At 36.8% G+C, this 17,840-nt stretch overlaps 2 protein-coding genes across 2 annotated transcripts; one reads left to right on the top strand and one right to left on the bottom strand.

The window, feature by feature from the left end:
* The first annotated feature begins 812 nt into the window (after positions 1-812).
* foxl2b (forkhead box L2b) lies at positions 813-2,818 on the top strand. Its single transcript, XM_083525338.1, has 2 exons — positions 813-1,048; positions 1,166-2,818. Exon 2 carries the CDS (start codon positions 1,171-1,173, stop codon positions 2,080-2,082), a length of 912 nt encoding a protein of 303 aa, XP_083381464.1. The 5' UTR covers positions 813-1,048; positions 1,166-1,170; the 3' UTR covers positions 2,083-2,818.
* Positions 2,819-9,297: 6,479 nt separating this feature from the next.
* On the bottom strand, positions 9,298-16,437 carry kcnj10b (potassium inwardly rectifying channel subfamily J member 10b). Its single transcript, XM_083524949.1, has 6 exons — positions 16,195-16,437; positions 12,012-12,333; positions 11,600-11,811; positions 11,343-11,474; positions 10,592-10,769; positions 9,298-10,177 (listed from the first exon to the last, which is right to left on the bottom strand). The coding sequence occupies exons 2-6, from the start codon at positions 12,331-12,333 to the stop codon at positions 9,789-9,791; spliced, it is 1,233 nt and encodes a 410-aa protein (XP_083381075.1). The 5' UTR covers positions 16,195-16,437; the 3' UTR covers positions 9,298-9,788.
* Positions 16,438-17,840: the final 1,403 nt, after the last annotated feature.

Genomic DNA, 17,840 nt, shown 5'->3' on the forward strand with positions numbered 1-17,840 from the left:
TGTCATTTATTTTTCTGGAATAGGAGAATATGATATTTTTGGTAATGATTTATGATATATGAATGGACCATGAGTAGTTTTCAGTGCTTTAAAGATTTTAAGTTACACTTCATGCAGGGTGATGGGGAAAAGATGAAGAGAAATTGTAAAATAAATAAAAGATTAATAATAATAATAATAATAATAATAATAATAATAATAATAATAATAATAATAATAACTATTATTATTATTATTATTATTACAATATTATTATTACAATATTATTATTAATATTTATTTATGTATTTATTTATTTATGTGATTGTTTGTTTACTGTTTTTAAGCCACTATTATTACTATTTTATGGTCAGTCTTAAAGGAGGTGAGTGGCTGGAGGGTGTTGACATACAGGACAATGCTGTTGCACCTGCACCAGTCAGCCACTGAGCCTCTTGTTTCAAGGCTGGTCCAGAAAAACAACAGCTTTCCTCTTCTCCTCTCCAAACTGCCAACAAAAAGATCTGCCTTTCAAAAAACTATTCACCAAACAAGAGCTACACACTAAGGCTAATTACCTGATCTCACTGGATTTCACTGGATTTAAATCATATTCCAATCATATCCAAATCATATTATCTTCATATCTTCATATTTGGAGAGGAAGGTGTGTCCAGAGTTTTCCTCCAATGTTTATCCAAGACTTCGGCCGGCTTTAAGTTAAACGAAGAAACTGATACTCCTGGTTTGGTTCAAAAGAAAAGAGTCAGAGAGAGAGAGAGAGAGAGAGAGAGAGAGAGAGAGAAAGAGAGAGAGAGAGTGACGAAAGCGGAACCCAGGGCATAGTCAGAGCGCAGGTCTGTGGGCGAATAGGATGCGCCAAAACGCAGAGGAAAACGCCGCATTAACTTTTTTGGAGGAAGCACGCAATTTGGAGTTTGAGGACTCAGGAGTCGTGAGTGGCTCAAATACATTCCGGGAGAACTTCTTTACCATCTTCATGACGCTTCAGTAGCTCAGCACGTTCAAAAGGCATGCTTTAAAGAGGACATAATTCCTAAATTACCAGGTATGGGCGCATGGAGAAGTGTGTCCCCGTGCAGGCTCGTGCCTTTTATCTCTATTGTAAACCTGTCCCGATTTGTGTTTAGTGTTGATGTTTTGGTTTGTTTTTGTTATGTTTCAGGAGCGATGGCATCTTACCACGGCTTAGAGGGTGACGCAATGGCCCTGATGGTGCACGACACGAACGCGGTGAAGACGGAGGAGTTCGTGAAAGACGAGCCGGTCCGGACCGAAGCGAGCTCGGAGAAAACGGACCCGTCCCAGAAGCCGCCGTACTCCTACGTGGCCCTCATCGCCATGGCCATCCGCGAGAGCTCGGAGAAACGCCTGACACTGTCGGGCATCTACCAGTACATCATCAACAAGTTCCCCTTTTACGAGAAGAACAAAAAGGGCTGGCAGAACAGCATCCGCCACAACCTGAGCCTGAACGAGTGCTTCATCAAAGTGCCGCGCGAAGGCGGTGGGGAGCGCAAGGGGAATTACTGGACGCTGGACCCGGCGTGCGAGGACATGTTCGAGAAGGGGAATTACCGGCGCAGGCGGCGGATGAAGCGGCCGTTCAGGCCTCCTGCGGCACATTTCCAGCCCGGCAAGTCTCTGTTTGGCGCGGACGGTTACGGCTACCTGTCGCCTCCCAAATACATCCAGCCGAGCTTCATGAACAACGCCTGGCCGCTCGCTCAACCTCCTCCTCCGCCGCCTCCGCCGCCCATGTCGTCGTACGCGTCGTGCCAGATGGCGAGCGGCGACGTGAGCGCCATCAACATGAAAGGCCTTTCCACCGCGCCTTACAATCCGTACTCCCGCATGCAGGCCATGAGCCTTCCGAGCGTCATGAACTCGTACAACGGCGTGAGCCATCACCAACACCAGGCGCAGCAGCTAAGCGGAGCGCCGCCCGCGCCTTCGCCCGTACCGGGTAACAGTGCAGCGGGTCTCCAGTTCGCCTGCGCCGCGCGTCAGCCCAGCGACCTCTACTCGTACTGGGACCACGAAGCCAAGCATTCAGCTCTGCACTCTCGGATTGACATTTAGGCGAAAACAAAACATAAAACTGGAAACTGCTTGACCACTCAGTGTTGTGAACGTTTTCTAGGCCGCCTGGGAGGTCTTTTTATTATATTTTTTACATTTCATTCCCTCTCCAGACGCACTGGGAATAGAAACTGGGTAGCTCTGAAGAAAGCCAAAAAAAGAGAAAACCCCCCTGGGTTGGATTATGTCTTTTAGAGCTTCAAATGATGCACACAGATGCACACAGATGTTGATTTATAACAATTGAAATGTTTGTTCAGATCTCCCTTATAGGGGTCTCACTTACGCTTTTATTTTTTAACATTTCCAGCTCAGAATAAACTCATTCTTTACTGAACCGCAACAAAAATTAATATACTTTTGCAGAGCCTGTCTGAGTCCAGATGAGCACAGTGTGGGTTCATTCAAGACAAACACAGGCCATAAGCCATCATGTTAAAAAGATCTCGGACTGTGTCAATTTATCCAGTGTTGATTTTTTGTTTTGTTTTGATGAAGCTAAGTGTCTTTCTATAATTAATGTGAGCCCTAAAGTATCCCCAGTCTGTTGTTTACTCCATTCAATGTAGATTAGCCCATTTAGAATACTGACATGATAGATCTTAGATAAAAATTGTGTTATAAAAAAATTACCAGACGAGACCTCTTTTCGTTCATATATTTTTTTATACTTTTTTGAAATATTGCTGGGACCATGTTAAATCGGCACTTACTTTAAATAAAATACTTTGGTGAATTTTTTTTTTCTTTGTAGCTTAATAATATGAATTTGCAAAAATATTTAATAGCCACCAGGCCAGTCTTATTAAAAATAGTAATTTAATGTGTAACAAGGAGACAAAAAAGTCTAAGAAGGTTTGCATAAAAAAAAAAAATAAATAAAAAAAAAAAAAAAATAATAATAATAATAATAATAATAATAATAATATTAATAAAATGCCGTATTTGAAAAAACAAATCCTGGAAATTTGCAGATTGCTGTCAATCATTCAGTTTGTAAAATCTATTAGTAAAAATAATAATAATAATAATTGTTTTAATCGTTTGACCTTTCAGCCTAAACCGGACATGTTATACAATATAAATAGATAAATAAATTCGCATATAATAAAATAAATAAATAAATAAAAGTTCATATTATATAAAAATACGTGCATTGTTTTAAAATGTTAGATATTTAAAAATACACAATATACTTTGGTGAGGGTTTAATCTGTGATAAATCAATTTGGATTTCTTCAATTCATGAATGAATCGTTTTAGTTTTGGTCTATGGTTATCTTTACAATCTAAACATGATCCACACTTTCGGTTCTTTCGGCGTCGTTGAGAAATAATACAAATCGGAGGATGTAAATAAAAAAGGCTCAAATTTGATGCTAAAACAATGCACATATAAATAAAATTGTCATATTTCTGGAGCAATAATTACATAATTGATTTGCCTGGCGGTTAATCGTGCAATAAATACAAGACTTTAAGTGAAAATCATCTCCAATTGGGTTTATGCACTGACAATACTTTTTTAAAAGCTATAGACTTAAAGGACACACTCCAAACAAATCCAAATACAGGCCTTTAAATACGATCTGGACAATAAAAGTTTTAGCGCATATCACAGAGATATTATTGTATTCGTCCTGTACAGAATATTTCAGTGTAAAATAAATAAATAAAGTAATGATATAGACAAGGCATAACTAAGTGGCATTATAAGCAGAAAAACACGGTTATGAACTCTAGATAAAAGTAATTTCTACTTCAATTTGGAATAAGAATATGAAGAAAACGTGACAGGAATATGTAAAAAAAAAAAAAAAGGTAATCAATAAGTTATTAACCCTTTATAAACTAAATGTTACTTGCAGATTTGTTGTTCTATAAGGTTTAGAATAATCTGCAATTATAAAGTCTCTTGGAAAAAAATATATATAATATATATAAGGGACAAACGAAAGAAAGAAAGAAAGAAAGAAAGAAAGAAAGAAAGAAAGAAAGAAAGAAAGAAAGAAAGAAAGAAAGAAAGAAAGAAAGAAAGACCCGGCATTTCAAAATTTCTCAAGGTCAACGTCAAAGTTCACTACTGGGTCCCTTATTTTCTAGTAAAAGAAAATCATTTGGAAAGTTTGTTTTTTGTCGCATTTTATGCTATTTGATTTTTTTAAGTCGTTTTACATAAACAAAATGTCAGAGTTAAAACTGTAGAGTTTATATCCGAACCCCAATGCAGGTTTTTGGGAGTTTTTATCTATTTAGGTTTTTTAGGGATTTATGAATTGGATATTTATTCCTATAGTCACGTGTAGTCGCTTGACCTTATTCAGGTCAGAAGTTTGCTAATATGCCCTTTTTTTTTTCACCGTAATTACTTTTCACTTCTTATGAAAGCAAAATGATTCCACGGACAGTGTTTTTCCAAACAAACATATTATCTTCTACATCTACAGACTACAGTGTCTTAAAGAAGATCTACTGTAAAGACGTTCGTAGGAAAAAATACATTCAGATGTAAAAATGGCAAGAACTGTGGAAATTATTTAAAAGTACATTGTGAATTTGTGTAAAAAAAAAAGAAAAAAAAAAAGGTCCACGGTTATGTCTTGCTACTATAGAATTATATTTATTTCAAATAGAGTGTTTTTTTTATCTTGAGTATCCCGAAATCAAAACTGCATATCAATATACCACTGCAAATGCGTCCCAGAATCCAATGCAAAAATCAATCAATAATATACAACACGCGTTAGTCTGCTACTGCAGTATATATATTTTTTAATTATTATTTCCATAAAACTTTCCAATATTTATATTCAGTTTAGCAGAGTCGATTTATTTCCCTTTCCTTTCCTTTCGGATTGGCATCGAATTATAATAGAGTTGAACTCTGCATCTTTCACCCAGACTCCATTGAAATGAAAGAATGAGGGTCATCAGTATTTACAGTCCAGTAAATACCTGGTCGGAATGTAGGCTTCTCCCTGGATTCTGTACGTCCGGGAATTGTTCACTATTGCTAAATACATTACTTTCAAAAATGTTTAAATTGTACAGTTTGTACCAAATGCACAAATCTTGCTTATATAAGCAAAACAGTATGAGCTTAGGGTCATACTTAACCCCGAGCTAAACTGAGAGATACAGAATCATCACTGCACCAGGACAAACACTGGACATGTTTCTAAAAATTAATATTCAAATTTTCTTATATTTATTATTATATGTACTTATAAATATTCAAATATAATACATATAATTACACACAAAGTAACTTGATCAGTAATAAATTCGTAATTAATAAAAAGTTAAATAAAAAATTAATAATAAAAAAAATAATAAAACATTGAAATATATTAGCAAAAATGTAATTCATAAAAAATGTTCTTCACCTCTTCTACGACAGAACACTACCTTTTCCAGCTTTATTTGCTCCAAATCTATTTCCGATTAAAATAGTTTAATTCATATTTATTTGTTGCATTTTATTTTTTAGACTAAAACAGCATCTAGATCACACCTACTAATAACCTCGACCGAATCTACCCGTAATTTTAATCATTCGAAGGTTTTCTTTTCTGTTTTATTTGTAAAACAATATTGCGACCTCAGATGTTTGATAAAACCTACTGACTATTAGAGATTTTACAAATTTGCAGACTTGAAATCTTTTTGCAAAAACCTGCACAAACGGTACACCTTTGAGCACTTCACCTCTCTCACCGCTAGTTGCCGCTAATCCTTGCAAATGCTGCAAACTGCACAATTTCCCGGGTTAATACCCATGAAAACGAAAGAAAAATAAATAAATACAATTTAATACAAAGTGAATAAACAAAAAAGTGAGATAAAAATAAATATTCTATGGGTTTCTTTTGGCTAGAAATGGCTACCAAAACAAAAATCGGATTTAATATATTTATACCTCATTTAAAAAAAATTTTTGTCTTATTTGATCTCATTATTAAGCCTGCATAATTTATTTTATGTCTCCTTTTGTTTATATTTATGTCTCTGTTTATTTATTCTGGAGTTTCTTGACAGTATGATTACAGGGAAACTGTCAACTAAATCTTTTTGTTTGTTGAAACACATCCGATTTGACAAACAACATCTGCTACACTGAATAACTATATATATATATATATATATATATATATATATATATATATATATATATATATATATAAAATACCCCAATGAATATCGTAATGATTGATAAATGCATTTCATTTAAATAATCTAATTCAACTTCTGCAGGTTTTGGAGGTCGCAGATCTGTACAGCGTTGTGTCTTTTTCTTTTCCAGTATAAAACAATTATAACAATAGTGACTTTCCTAATTAGCTTTGAGCGCATACAGGAATATCAGGTGTGTGTTACCTCATGCTTATTCGCTTAATAAGCAAAAATTATTTCCTAGACTAAAGAGACCTACTACAGGTTTGCTTTCACACCTACATAAATACATAATATATCAAATATATCTAAAAATATATTTTGTAATTTTTTATATGAAACTTGGGTTAATTTAATTTTAGGGAAAATTCCGTTTAAAACGACGGTATAAATTATAACAAATATAAAAAACGGTTAAAAAATTATATGGATTTTTTATATACCCGCACACCAGAGCAAATTCAGACCCAAACCAATATCTGCTGCGTGTCATTAAAGACAATAATCAGTTATTTATTATTGTTTTTTTTCCCATTATTATGTGCATGACAGCAATGACAATAAAACAAAATTTTAGTTTTAACTGAGTGAAAATGTGCATTTAGTGAGATCCGTTTTTTTTTTTTTTAGATCAGTGACCACGGTGAGAAACTCGTCTATTCCGCCTTGCGGTGAGCTGATATCTCCAGGCTTTTAGTCATTTCTAATGTCTCAATCTTATTTTTAATGTTTGTTCAACTACAGAGAATCTTCTTCTTCTTCTTCTTCATTAATATTATTACTTGTTACCCAAGCGGTGATACTGTACTTAAAGGTCTTATTGCCTAAAATCTTTGACTTATTACTGTTAAGAAATTATAGAAATAAACAGAACAAAGTGACCTCTATTCCAATTTCATTATTAATAAATACAAGCAGAGATCTGACCCTCTTTAATTTAAATTTATTCATCTGCCCCATTTGGGTTAAAGTGATTTCGTTACAAAATTCCCGTAAACTTTTTTCTTTTGGCACTTCAGGAACGCCAAGGTGTTCCCAAACATGTCAACTAATGGAAATCCATGGAATTAAATCCACGTGTCTATGGGTTTAAGAGAAACTGCAAACAATCTCACTATGGTAAGGGGGAAAGTGTTTTCATTGGCATATAATTCGAAGAACTGAAACGTAGTACATTTTACAGTAACCAAAACAGTGTACAGTTTGTCTCTAACCAGGACAAAGTGACTTCATGAATGAAACATTTGATCATATAAAACAATACTCAATAATATATGTATGTAGACATGTTTCTCAACATCCCTACAACTGACCATTTTTGCATACAGGCTTAAGCCAGCATGATTCATTTCCCTATCCAGATAAAGCACCTGATATCACCAGGAATTATGATGGAGTTGACCTTCCTTACAATGAATGAAACTTTTGTTATCTTGGCTGCTGCTCAATGGGTCACACATCAGCTCTGACCACTGGAAATCTAACATCTACACAATGTTGCTGAATGCAGTAAGCATTGAAATCTTTTCTTAAAAATTGAAAGAAAGCAGGATAGCAGGAAATGCACTAAAACATTGCATTTCCTGCATTTTTATTTTTCTTTAGACACAATTCGAAAAGTGAACTACTAAGTGTTAAGGTTTTCCATACTGACAGATGTTGCACTAGAATTTCAACTCACAGCCTTCTGATTACACCAATGAACTCTAATAGTAAGTAAATGCCACGTTAATGACCACTTCAACTACTGCTTGTACTGTAAAATGATGGGGGGAATTTCGGGCAAATCCGGCTTGCAGGACACAGCTATCATTCAGTGTTGAAGTGACTACATGTTTACAGCTGGGCTGCTTTAGGTATTGAAAGACTGCACTGGAATTTATTACATTTCAGCCATTTCCTGACCACTTTTCCAATTGCTGTTAAACCTTAAAATGCAGCTGCTTACTGTTGCACCTCATACATTTGGTATCACCTTATAATCACATTCTTGATGTTATAATCACACTCTTGATGTTATAATCATACTCTTGATGTCATCCAAATGAGGATGGGTTCCCCTATTGAGTCTGGTTCCTCTCAAGGTTTTTTCCTCATGACATCTAAGGGAGTTTTTCCTTGACACATTCGCCACGGCTGCTCTTAAGGGATAAATACACACCATTCACCTTGACTGTTGATTTCTGTAAAGCTGCTTTGAGACAATGTCTGTTGTGAAAAGCGCTCTAGAAATAAACTTGACTTGACTGGCTTGACCTTATTAGCCCCTTATGTGTCAGAACTTAATTGTATTTGACCCATTTTGTCTGCTATTAAAAAAAAATAAAAAATTACCCCTCTTCTGATGTTACCTTTTACGTATAAATGAAAGGGGAAAAAAATATTTGTTACAGTTAATGTGCTGTGCAAACCTAATTCCTAAAAGTAGAAGAACCTGTTTGTCATTCCATCCACTTCTCCTTTTCTGAATAACATTTGCAAGCTAAAATGGAGGTGTTGCAAAAAAGAGGAACTCAAGATTTTTTTTTAGGTGAAGCCTTTTTGACATTTTGGATATTTTCTTACCTTTCCTTTTGATTCAATCCTGCAATAAAAACTTTTAGTGCACCAACGAGTGTGGTATAGTATTCCCTTCTTTACTGGCTTGTGGTTAAGAAATATTGACATATCACATAAAATGAGTTAATGAGTTTGGTATAAAGTAATATTGAAATTTGAATGAAACAAGATGGATAAGGGTAAACTCAAAATGCTAAACAAAAATTTGTGAATATTATATTTTGTAATAATATCGTGCGGTGGTTTTCTCGGGAAGCTTACTGAGATCATTTTAGTCCCAATGAGAACTAAAAGCGTGTGTGGTGTTTGTTTGTGCAAACATATTGCATATTTTTCATATTGCTTTCATTCTATATTATGTATTATAAAAAGACTCACAATGTCACAATGTACTCTTAATAAACAGCGTCATAATGCCACCTAGTTCAGTTACAATTCATTCTAGTTCAGAAACAAGACACAAAAAGACATAAAAGAAATGACTGAACAATTTGTTCATATCAAAACTTCTTGTTTATTTTGCGTGATAATCTGTATCTGTATCATTTATATGCAGTGTTCAGACAAATTATAAAGGTTTAGTGAAAACAAGTTACTTTGCATCTTTCTTTGCGGCCATATTTACAAGTGTAGCCACTAGAGGGAGACATTTCAACTGAGACATTTCTGACTATTTCAATTTTAACATAACGCCATTCTATTTCCTACAATATGGTGTCCCAGGCAGTTGGGTTGAAAGAGGCAGATTTAGAGGACAGGGGGGTGTGGAGACGGATGATCTGCTGTGGCGACCCCTAATGGGAGGAGCCGAAAGAAGAAGAAGAAGGTGGTGTCCCAGTAATATGAGTACATTAACAAGATTTTACTCCCCACACTTTTTATAATAGCATTGCGCTGTTTTGTTACTTTTCTAATATCTTGACATTTGTTGGGCGTAAATTTTAAGCATGCCACTGTCTGTTTGTGTGTATATGTTACACATTACTTATTCTCACTCCGGATGGACTCCTGTCTCTCCCCCTTTCCCTCTCCTGTGCTACTTCTCTATAACTTATTTCCAATTGTATCTTTTCTGGGTCTCCTCCTTCTCCACTACTATGGTCACCTTGCTGGGTGGTGGGTGAGAACTCACTGAATATGGGTGGGGTCTTGGCCCTCACGACCTTGTCAAAGTATGCAAGATCAGCAACGTATTTCCCCACTGGAGACAGCGAGACGATGGGTGGGAACTCGTAGCCCCAAAGAATCTCTTCAGGCAGGTAGGACGTGCGCACTTGGCACATGGCAGAAGTTGGCTCGACCGTGGAACTCATCATGACTAAGAGCTCGAAATCAGACAGCTCTGGCTCAGTCCATCCAACACCTAAGATGCGGAGGTAAAGAGAGCAACAGAAAGAGAAAGATAGAGATGGTGATGGTGATAGCGCAAATGATTTTAGGCTAGGCTAGTAAAAAGTCAAATAAAAAGTTGCAGTGTGTGAGAATGTGCTAAAATACTCTTGCCGATTTTTGATGCAAATGATTTGCAAATATTGAGGCAAATTTAGGCAAAAAATTGAGTTAAGTTAAATTCTGAAGAAGGCACAATTACATAATCCAAAGTGCTTCAGGGAAACAGATGAATGCCAAAACATACACTAACATAAAATTCATGTTTTGCAAAGAATCCACATGCAAAAAATATAGCAAAATCAAATATGTCCTTATATACTGGAAAAAAATAAGATATTAAAGCCATTATGTCGTTGTCAGTTTACAGTTACAGTGGTAAGTGTACCCTTGGCAGCCCACGCTCGGAGAGGGCTGTCGTTGTCGATAGCGTGGTAGAAGGTGAGAGGGAGGATAAGGAAGGGACTCTCGCTGGCTGTGTCCACGCTGAATGGGACATTCTTCTGGTCTAGGCGCACTGTCTCACCCTCTTTAGGTGCACACCGCTGGAGCAGCTTTCCAGTGACCTGTACAGTGCATCTTAGCATCACTCCGACACATAATATAGAAATATATCATTTCTATATTATTAAATGATAATACAAACAATATATCTATATTAGATTTATATAGAAATACAGTATAGAAATGATTTCCTCATCATAGCATGTATCGGTTGCCATAGTTGTTGTAAAACACATGATTCTCTCATAAGTCAGAATGCATCCAATCACACTGATATTTTCACATCCTGTAATTGGATGGTCAGAGAGCATGCTGGTCAGACCTCGCAAATCGTATCTGTAGCAAACTGCACAAGTCCAAATACATCCATGTGGATTTAAGAGATGTTTTTTGATTCAACGATGGCTGTGGAATTATAAGGATATTTACAAGAAAGACTTTTGAAGAAACGCTGAAGAACTTTATTTCTCTCATATCATTTCAATCACCACACCTTCTACAAAAGAATAGGGCAGGAAGTATCTGGTTTGAAAAATATATATTTAAATCATATATTGAATAGTCATTTCATCCACATTTCGGGGACCCAATATGATTTAATATATGCAACACAATCCCCTCCTCTAGTTAGTTACCTGGCAGCCCAAAAGTAGGCTCTTGCGCATGTTGGCCACCCGTATCATTAGACATGACTGCCCGTTGTGATTGGCAATTACGGCATGCTGGCTGAAACGCACCGTCTCCCCGCGTTTCTTGGGACGAGCGACCTAAAAGTTAGTGCGTCAAACTGTAAGAAAGAAAGATTCCTCCAATACCTTTTAGCCAATACACACTATTAATATGTGCTATGTGTAGTGGCCAATATTGTATAAATGTTGCCCAGATGGAGCACCTTGGCTAGAAAGGTTCCTGTGATAAAGATCTCCATGCCGGTGGTAATGAGAAGCTGGATGACGAGAAGTACAATGCCAGAAGGACACTCTTCTGTGATGCATCGGAAACCATAGCCAATGGTAGTCTGTGTCTCCAGGGAGAACAGAAAAGCTCCTGTTAGTGTCTGCATCTGCATCACACACAATGTGTGGTTTGCTGGAGGATCGAACTCTGAAGATGAAGAGAATGAACACACAAAAACACATCAGATTTACTTTGGTCTGACCTGTGTCTTCACTCTGGCTATAAATGCTCCTTTTTTGCCTCCTAAACATTACTATCATCTTTACAGACCTTCGTAATTTCCTTTCCTTTTTCAGCCATCATGATATTCACCTACATTAAATATGTTGGGTATGTGTGCCACTCACCCAGCAGGTCTCCATGCACAAGAGCCAGCAGGTACCACAGCAGGCCAAAGGCAAACCAGGTACCCACAAAAGTGGCGCTGAACATGAGCAGCTTGTATCGCCACTGCATGTCCACACAGGTCGTCCACGGGTCACGGAGGTAGAGTGCATGCTGCCCACTCACATGTTCCACACGCACATTGCTACGTCCATCTTTGGACATGAGGCGCCGACGGAGGCGTAGTGCTTCGATCTCGCATCCTGTCCCTCCGAGTAGTGGCTTCAGGGCATCTGTCTGTGTCTGTGAGTGGCATACCTTCTGCCCATGGAGTGTTGATGTCATCTAAAAAAAAACAATCTTTCAGAGATCTTACAGATGTAAGAACCCAAAAGCTCAAATGACTGTTGCCTTCATTAACTCTATTATAACACCAGTTTTGAACTGTATTGCTAAAATCTTTCAAAATATATTTATATATAAGATTGTAGTTAAGCATGATAGTATTTAAATACTGTCCACAAGTTCTGCTAGTTATACAAGTATGCTAGAATCCAGGGCCTTGTGTGCCGGCCTTATCTGCTGCTTTTATTTTTGTCCATGAATATGTATTAAATTGTTCCCTGCGGCCTGGGTTCGATCCTCGGTCAGGGAACCAACCTCAGCCTTTAGGGTTGCACAAGCCGGTGCACTCTTAGTGCCGGTCCCAAGCCCGGATAAATGGGGAAGGTTGCGTTAGGAAGGGCATTCAGTGTAAAAACATGTGCCAAATCAAACATGTGGATCATGACTATGGATGATCTGCTGTGGCGACTCCTAATGGGAGAAGCCGAAAGAAAGTTTAATATGTATTAAATTATTTCCAATAGTTTTGTTTTAACGTTTCATAGCATTTTTCTCGGGCGTACTGCTTCAAGGAGCAGCTCAACTTACTGCAAGTTCAGGTTAGTTCAGAAGTTTCTATCCAGTCAGATTTTAGCTGTCACATCAGGTATTGCCAGGGTCCAGTGGTAGACAAAGTACACAAACCATATACAGTAGTTGAGTTAAACTAGAGGTACACAGAGTAAAATATTACCCCAGTAAAAATAAAATTGCTCCCTTTAAACTTTTATTAAAGTAAAAGTACAAAAGTATTTGCCTTCAAGTGTATTTGTATCCAAAGTACTATGATTTATTATGAATATAATGTTCCAATTATCATTTTTGTCACAAAACTCTTTGCTTAATCAACTTAGTTCATGTGAAAAGACTCTAATGTAACTCTCAGCACATTGATCGATTAATATAATGATATTAATGATTTAAACACTGATTGGCATCATTTATTTTCCTTAAAAATATTTAATTTGCTGTTGAACTTATCTACTTGTAAATAAAAATAAATGACTAATTTTCCAAAATGTATTTGAGAAAAATGTAAGATATTTGAATTTAAATTGTAGTGAAGTTCAAGTAAAAGTCTCCCCAAACAGATTCAGTAAAGTACAGATGCACAAAAAAGGCTACCTAAGTAACAAATTACATTTACTTCTCTACTGTCCAACACTGCCAGGGTCAAAGTTATCTAGCTGTCGTAAGGCCTTCACAGTGTTTTTTTAGTGTAAGTTTCATGTTGATTAAAGCTGTTGCTTTAACCAATCAGATGCAATTATTTGGACATTTTCACATCCCTTTGATTTGATGGTCAGAGGCCGTCTGAGCAAACTGCACAAGCTCAAATATATTCATGTGGATTTAATAGCTGTTCTTTTTTATTCTATAATGGCTGACAGAGGACAGGAAATAGATTTTTTACAAGATGGACTGTTTGTGAAAAGCTGGACATTGTAAGGAAAAGTTGTCCAAAAGAGAGTTCAAAACAGTTGTTAAGCTTTTTCATGAGCCCTTTTTGCGTTTTTTATTTTTTGTATAATTTTTTTTGTATAAATAAAAAAGTTTTATTTAGCCACAAGAAGTAAAAGCACCTGGCGAACTGAGTTAACTGATAAATTAAAACAGGAACGAGTATTGCTTTACACAAGAGCCACCTTAAACACACAATGAGGCTACTTGTTGTACCAAAGAAAGAAAATCATGAAAGGGAGGCATTAAATGACCAAGAAAAGTCACTTTCTCCAAATTCCCAGGCTATTCACCCATCTTTTCTTTCCATTTGTACATGTCCTCCTGCTGCTTCTTACCATACAACCCTTTCCTCTCAGCTGTTCTCTTATCCAGTATAAGTTCTCCGCTCCACTATTCCGCCTCTGTGTGGTGGTGTGTTTTTGAGAGTGATTGATACAAGAAGGATTGGTGCAAACACTCGTAAATTTTTAAAAGCATTTGTAAAGTTTTTGTGGTCTCTTATACCAAACGTTGTAATTACACCACAATTTCCAGGCATTAAAACCTTAGCTGAAAAAACAGATTCTTCCATAAACTCGCAAAACTGCACACTGACTGGTGAAATTTTGCCTTGGAAATATCTTGGAAATGTTAAGGTCAAAGAAAGGCCAGGCAATATCAACCGCTCAGATCTCGTGACACAAGCATGGTCAACTAACTCTCACATCCAGAATAAATTCCACATTAAAACACATACACTCAGTACATCTAGCCCTCTAATCAAGCACTAATAATTGAAACTGTCAGTCTTTTGTCATTACATAAACTGATGTTGGCAATTTTTGTGCAGTTATGTAATGTTCAGGATTTATAATTAGAGTAGTTAATATAGGAGGAGATTCATTTATTTCATTTCATCTCTTTTACACTCTGTCAACTATCTATCTGTACAATAGTTTTGTTTACCAAATGTGATATAGGGATATAACGCTTTCCACTCTGATCCCACAAATCCAGACGTTCTAATGAATGAGGAATCTCTCTGCACTTTCTTCAGTTACAGGATCAAAGTTTATGCCACCTCTTCAGATCTTTGCCATCCCTTTCTTTCTAGCACTTTCATTCCTGGTCAGCTCTTTCTTGCTCTCTTGCTCTAATACAATGGATTGCATTGTTGAAGGCACTGATGAAAAGAACAACAGATCAACAACAAACATATTTTTGTAGTCTGTGCATGAGCAAAACACAAACTCAACCAGGCAGATACAGAGACAGAGAAACTGAGAGAAAAAGGAGAGGGTTGAAGAAGACATGACCAAAAAGTCAAAAGGCTTTCATTAGTATTCAAAGTGGATAATAATCCCCCCTAGGCTAAGATCAAAAGATCCCTCTCTTTAGCATCCCTTTTGCCATCAAATGTCTCTCTTGCTCTCTCTGCTAGCCAGGTTAGCTCTAGAGCCCACACTGTTTTTGGCAAATGTGAATGGAAACTGCTTCCTAGAAAGACCAGCTTTTTTGTCTTTACTGAAGACATTCAAACTATTAACAAATTTGTAACAGTTCTTGCCTGCTTGGTTTACATAAGACCATTAGTTTTCTTGTGCAAAAGAAAGAGTAATTACTCTGAATTTAATTAGCTAGTGCTACTACAACTGTGCTAGTTAGTGCTACTATAAGTACTGCGAAAAACTCATATTATGGCAATTTAATGGTTTAATTAATTAAAGAGAAAAAAGTCCCATTATTACCTTCAGTCAATACAAGAAATTTCAAAACCAAGAGCTACCTCTGCTGCAGAATATACATTTATTAGAATTACAAGCCTCAGAAATCACCAATTTACATAAATGCTTCTCGGAGTTCAATTGGCAAACATTTTAACATCCAGAGGAGACTGCATGCGTGAGGACTTAATGGTCAATTTGCGGCAGAGAAACCATTACTTTGGAAGAACATCAAGCAAAAGAGACTTGCTTGGACCGGAAAAAAACACACCTCAAGGTTATGTAAGAGCTACTTGTTCAAAAGAATGATTGAGTGCTGCGTCCGATGACCTGGCCTACAAAATCACCTGAGATGGATTAGGATGAGTTTGACTGGAAAGGGCTGGAAAAGCAGCCAACAAGCACTCAACACCTCTGGAAAATTGTTAAGACTGTTGGAAATCCAGTCCAGGTGAATACCTTATTCAGGTTAACTGAGAGAATTGCAAAAGTTTGCAAAGCTGTTATTAAACCAAAAGGTGGCTAATTAGAAGAATTTAAAATATAAAACATATTCTGTTGTTTAACACGTTTTTGTTTACAAAAACAATCAATAATAATGTATGTATACGGTTAGGAAAATTAAGCAACATGTAAGAGTGTGTTTGAGCTGTACCTTGTGGGTGTTATATTTGGAGTCGGTGGACACCGGCAGAAACGACCATCCAGCATCCAGTGGCGTTTCAGCAACTCGCGCTCGTTACTTCATACCATACCGCGTTACACGCGCAGTTACACACAGTTACAACCACAAGCAGCGGTACAATCAGAGATGAAGCAGCTTCCGATCATGAGGAAGAGCATTGAAGCAGCTCTCCCTTTCTAATACCCCCCCCCCCCCCCTCTCTCTCTCTCTCTCTCTCTCTCTCTCTCTCTCACTCACTCCCCCCCCCCCTCTCTCTCTCTCTCTCTCCCCCACCACCCCCCCTCCCTCAAGCAACTCATTTGTACAATCACACACTCTGTAGCACATATTTAGCTCACACACACACACACACACACACACACACACACACACACACACACACACACACACACACACACACACACTGCTGAAGGGACACATTTTATTTGTGTACAATCAACAACCAAATCAATAATCACAACAATCAAAACATTGTACTACAGCCTGCTGAGCTCTCTAAGTGGCAGAGGGATGGATGAGATGATGATGAATGAGAAAATGGTTTTAATTGAGACTGGAAAATATTTATGATGTGTGTGTGTGTGTGTGTGTGTGTGTGTGTGTGTGTGTGTGTGTGTGTGTGTGTGTGTGTGTGTGTGTGTATGTGCTGTGTGTGCTGTGTGTGCTGTGTCCATGTACATGAATATAATTTCATAATACATTCGTTTTTATTCCAGATTCTGAAATTATATTTTGTCTGCTGGAAATGTTTGGAGGGTTTTCTTGAAAATGTGTTTAGCTTATTTTGCTCAGTTGTTGAACATAAAACCCAGAGTAGTTGTTGTAAATGATATTTAGCGATTCATGGCTTTTTATCATGTAGAATATCATATAATTTTAATCTCAATTGACCATTCAGGTCAGTGCTCAGGTGAACATTATGAAGACGGACGAGAGAGACTTGTGGTCTTTGTTTTTCTTCTTTTGTATTTAAACATTGTGTTGTGTAGATACTATATACTGTATTATGTTATACTTTATTATTATTATTATTTTTATTATTATTTTATTCTTTACATATTTGCACATTTCTTTTTCTTTGCTGCTGTAACAGAAAAATTTCCCCACTATGTGATGAATAAAGGTATATCTTATCTTATCTTATGCTAAATATAATTTCTTCTCCACTTCTATTAAATGCTTTTATATTTGACCAGATCAAATCTCCAAGTCTGGCTATGCTTCTTTTTTCCCCTAGTTTTACTCTTTGACTCAGAAGGCCTAAGCAGAGGCGCAAACATTAGATATGCAGTGTATGCGATACGTTGGAACTTGAAATTGGAACATGAACTCAAACACACACTCAAAAATTTCAATTCGTATACATCCACACCTATAACACCACCCAACACAACTGCTACTATACAGAAGGGTATATGTTTACAAGTACCCTTTTAATTTACAATCCATTTCTCTTATATTTGCACACTGTACAATGCACAATGATAAGAATGTATACTGATCGGCGCTATTTTGTGTATTTTGTGTATCTGTTCTGCACTGTTTTGTTTTGTATTGTCTTGCACTGTTTGTACTGTCTTTTGTCTTGCACTGTTTGTACTGGGATGCACACGATG

Source organism: Silurus aristotelis (assembly GCF_946808225.1).
Source record: "Silurus aristotelis genome assembly, chromosome: 22".
Classification (NCBI taxonomy): domain Eukaryota; kingdom Metazoa; phylum Chordata; class Actinopteri; order Siluriformes; family Siluridae; genus Silurus; species Silurus aristotelis.

Bases quoted from the DNA above. Each gene is read 5' to 3' on its own strand.
- foxl2b (XM_083525338.1), top strand. From the start codon at position 1,171: ATGGCATCTTACCACGGCTTAGAGGGTGACGCAATGGCCCTGATGGTG.
- kcnj10b (XM_083524949.1), bottom strand. From the start codon at position 12,333: ATGACATCAACACTCCATGGGCAGAAGGTATGCCACTCACAGACACAG. The intron at 11,812-12,011 runs GTGAGTGGCACA...CTTCATCTTCAG, and splicing joins TGTGCATGGAGACCTGCTGG to AGTTCGATCCTCCAGCAAAC. The intron at 11,475-11,599 runs GTGCTCCATCTG...ACTAACTTTTAG, and splicing joins CAGGAACCTTTCTAGCCAAG to GTCGCTCGTCCCAAGAAACG.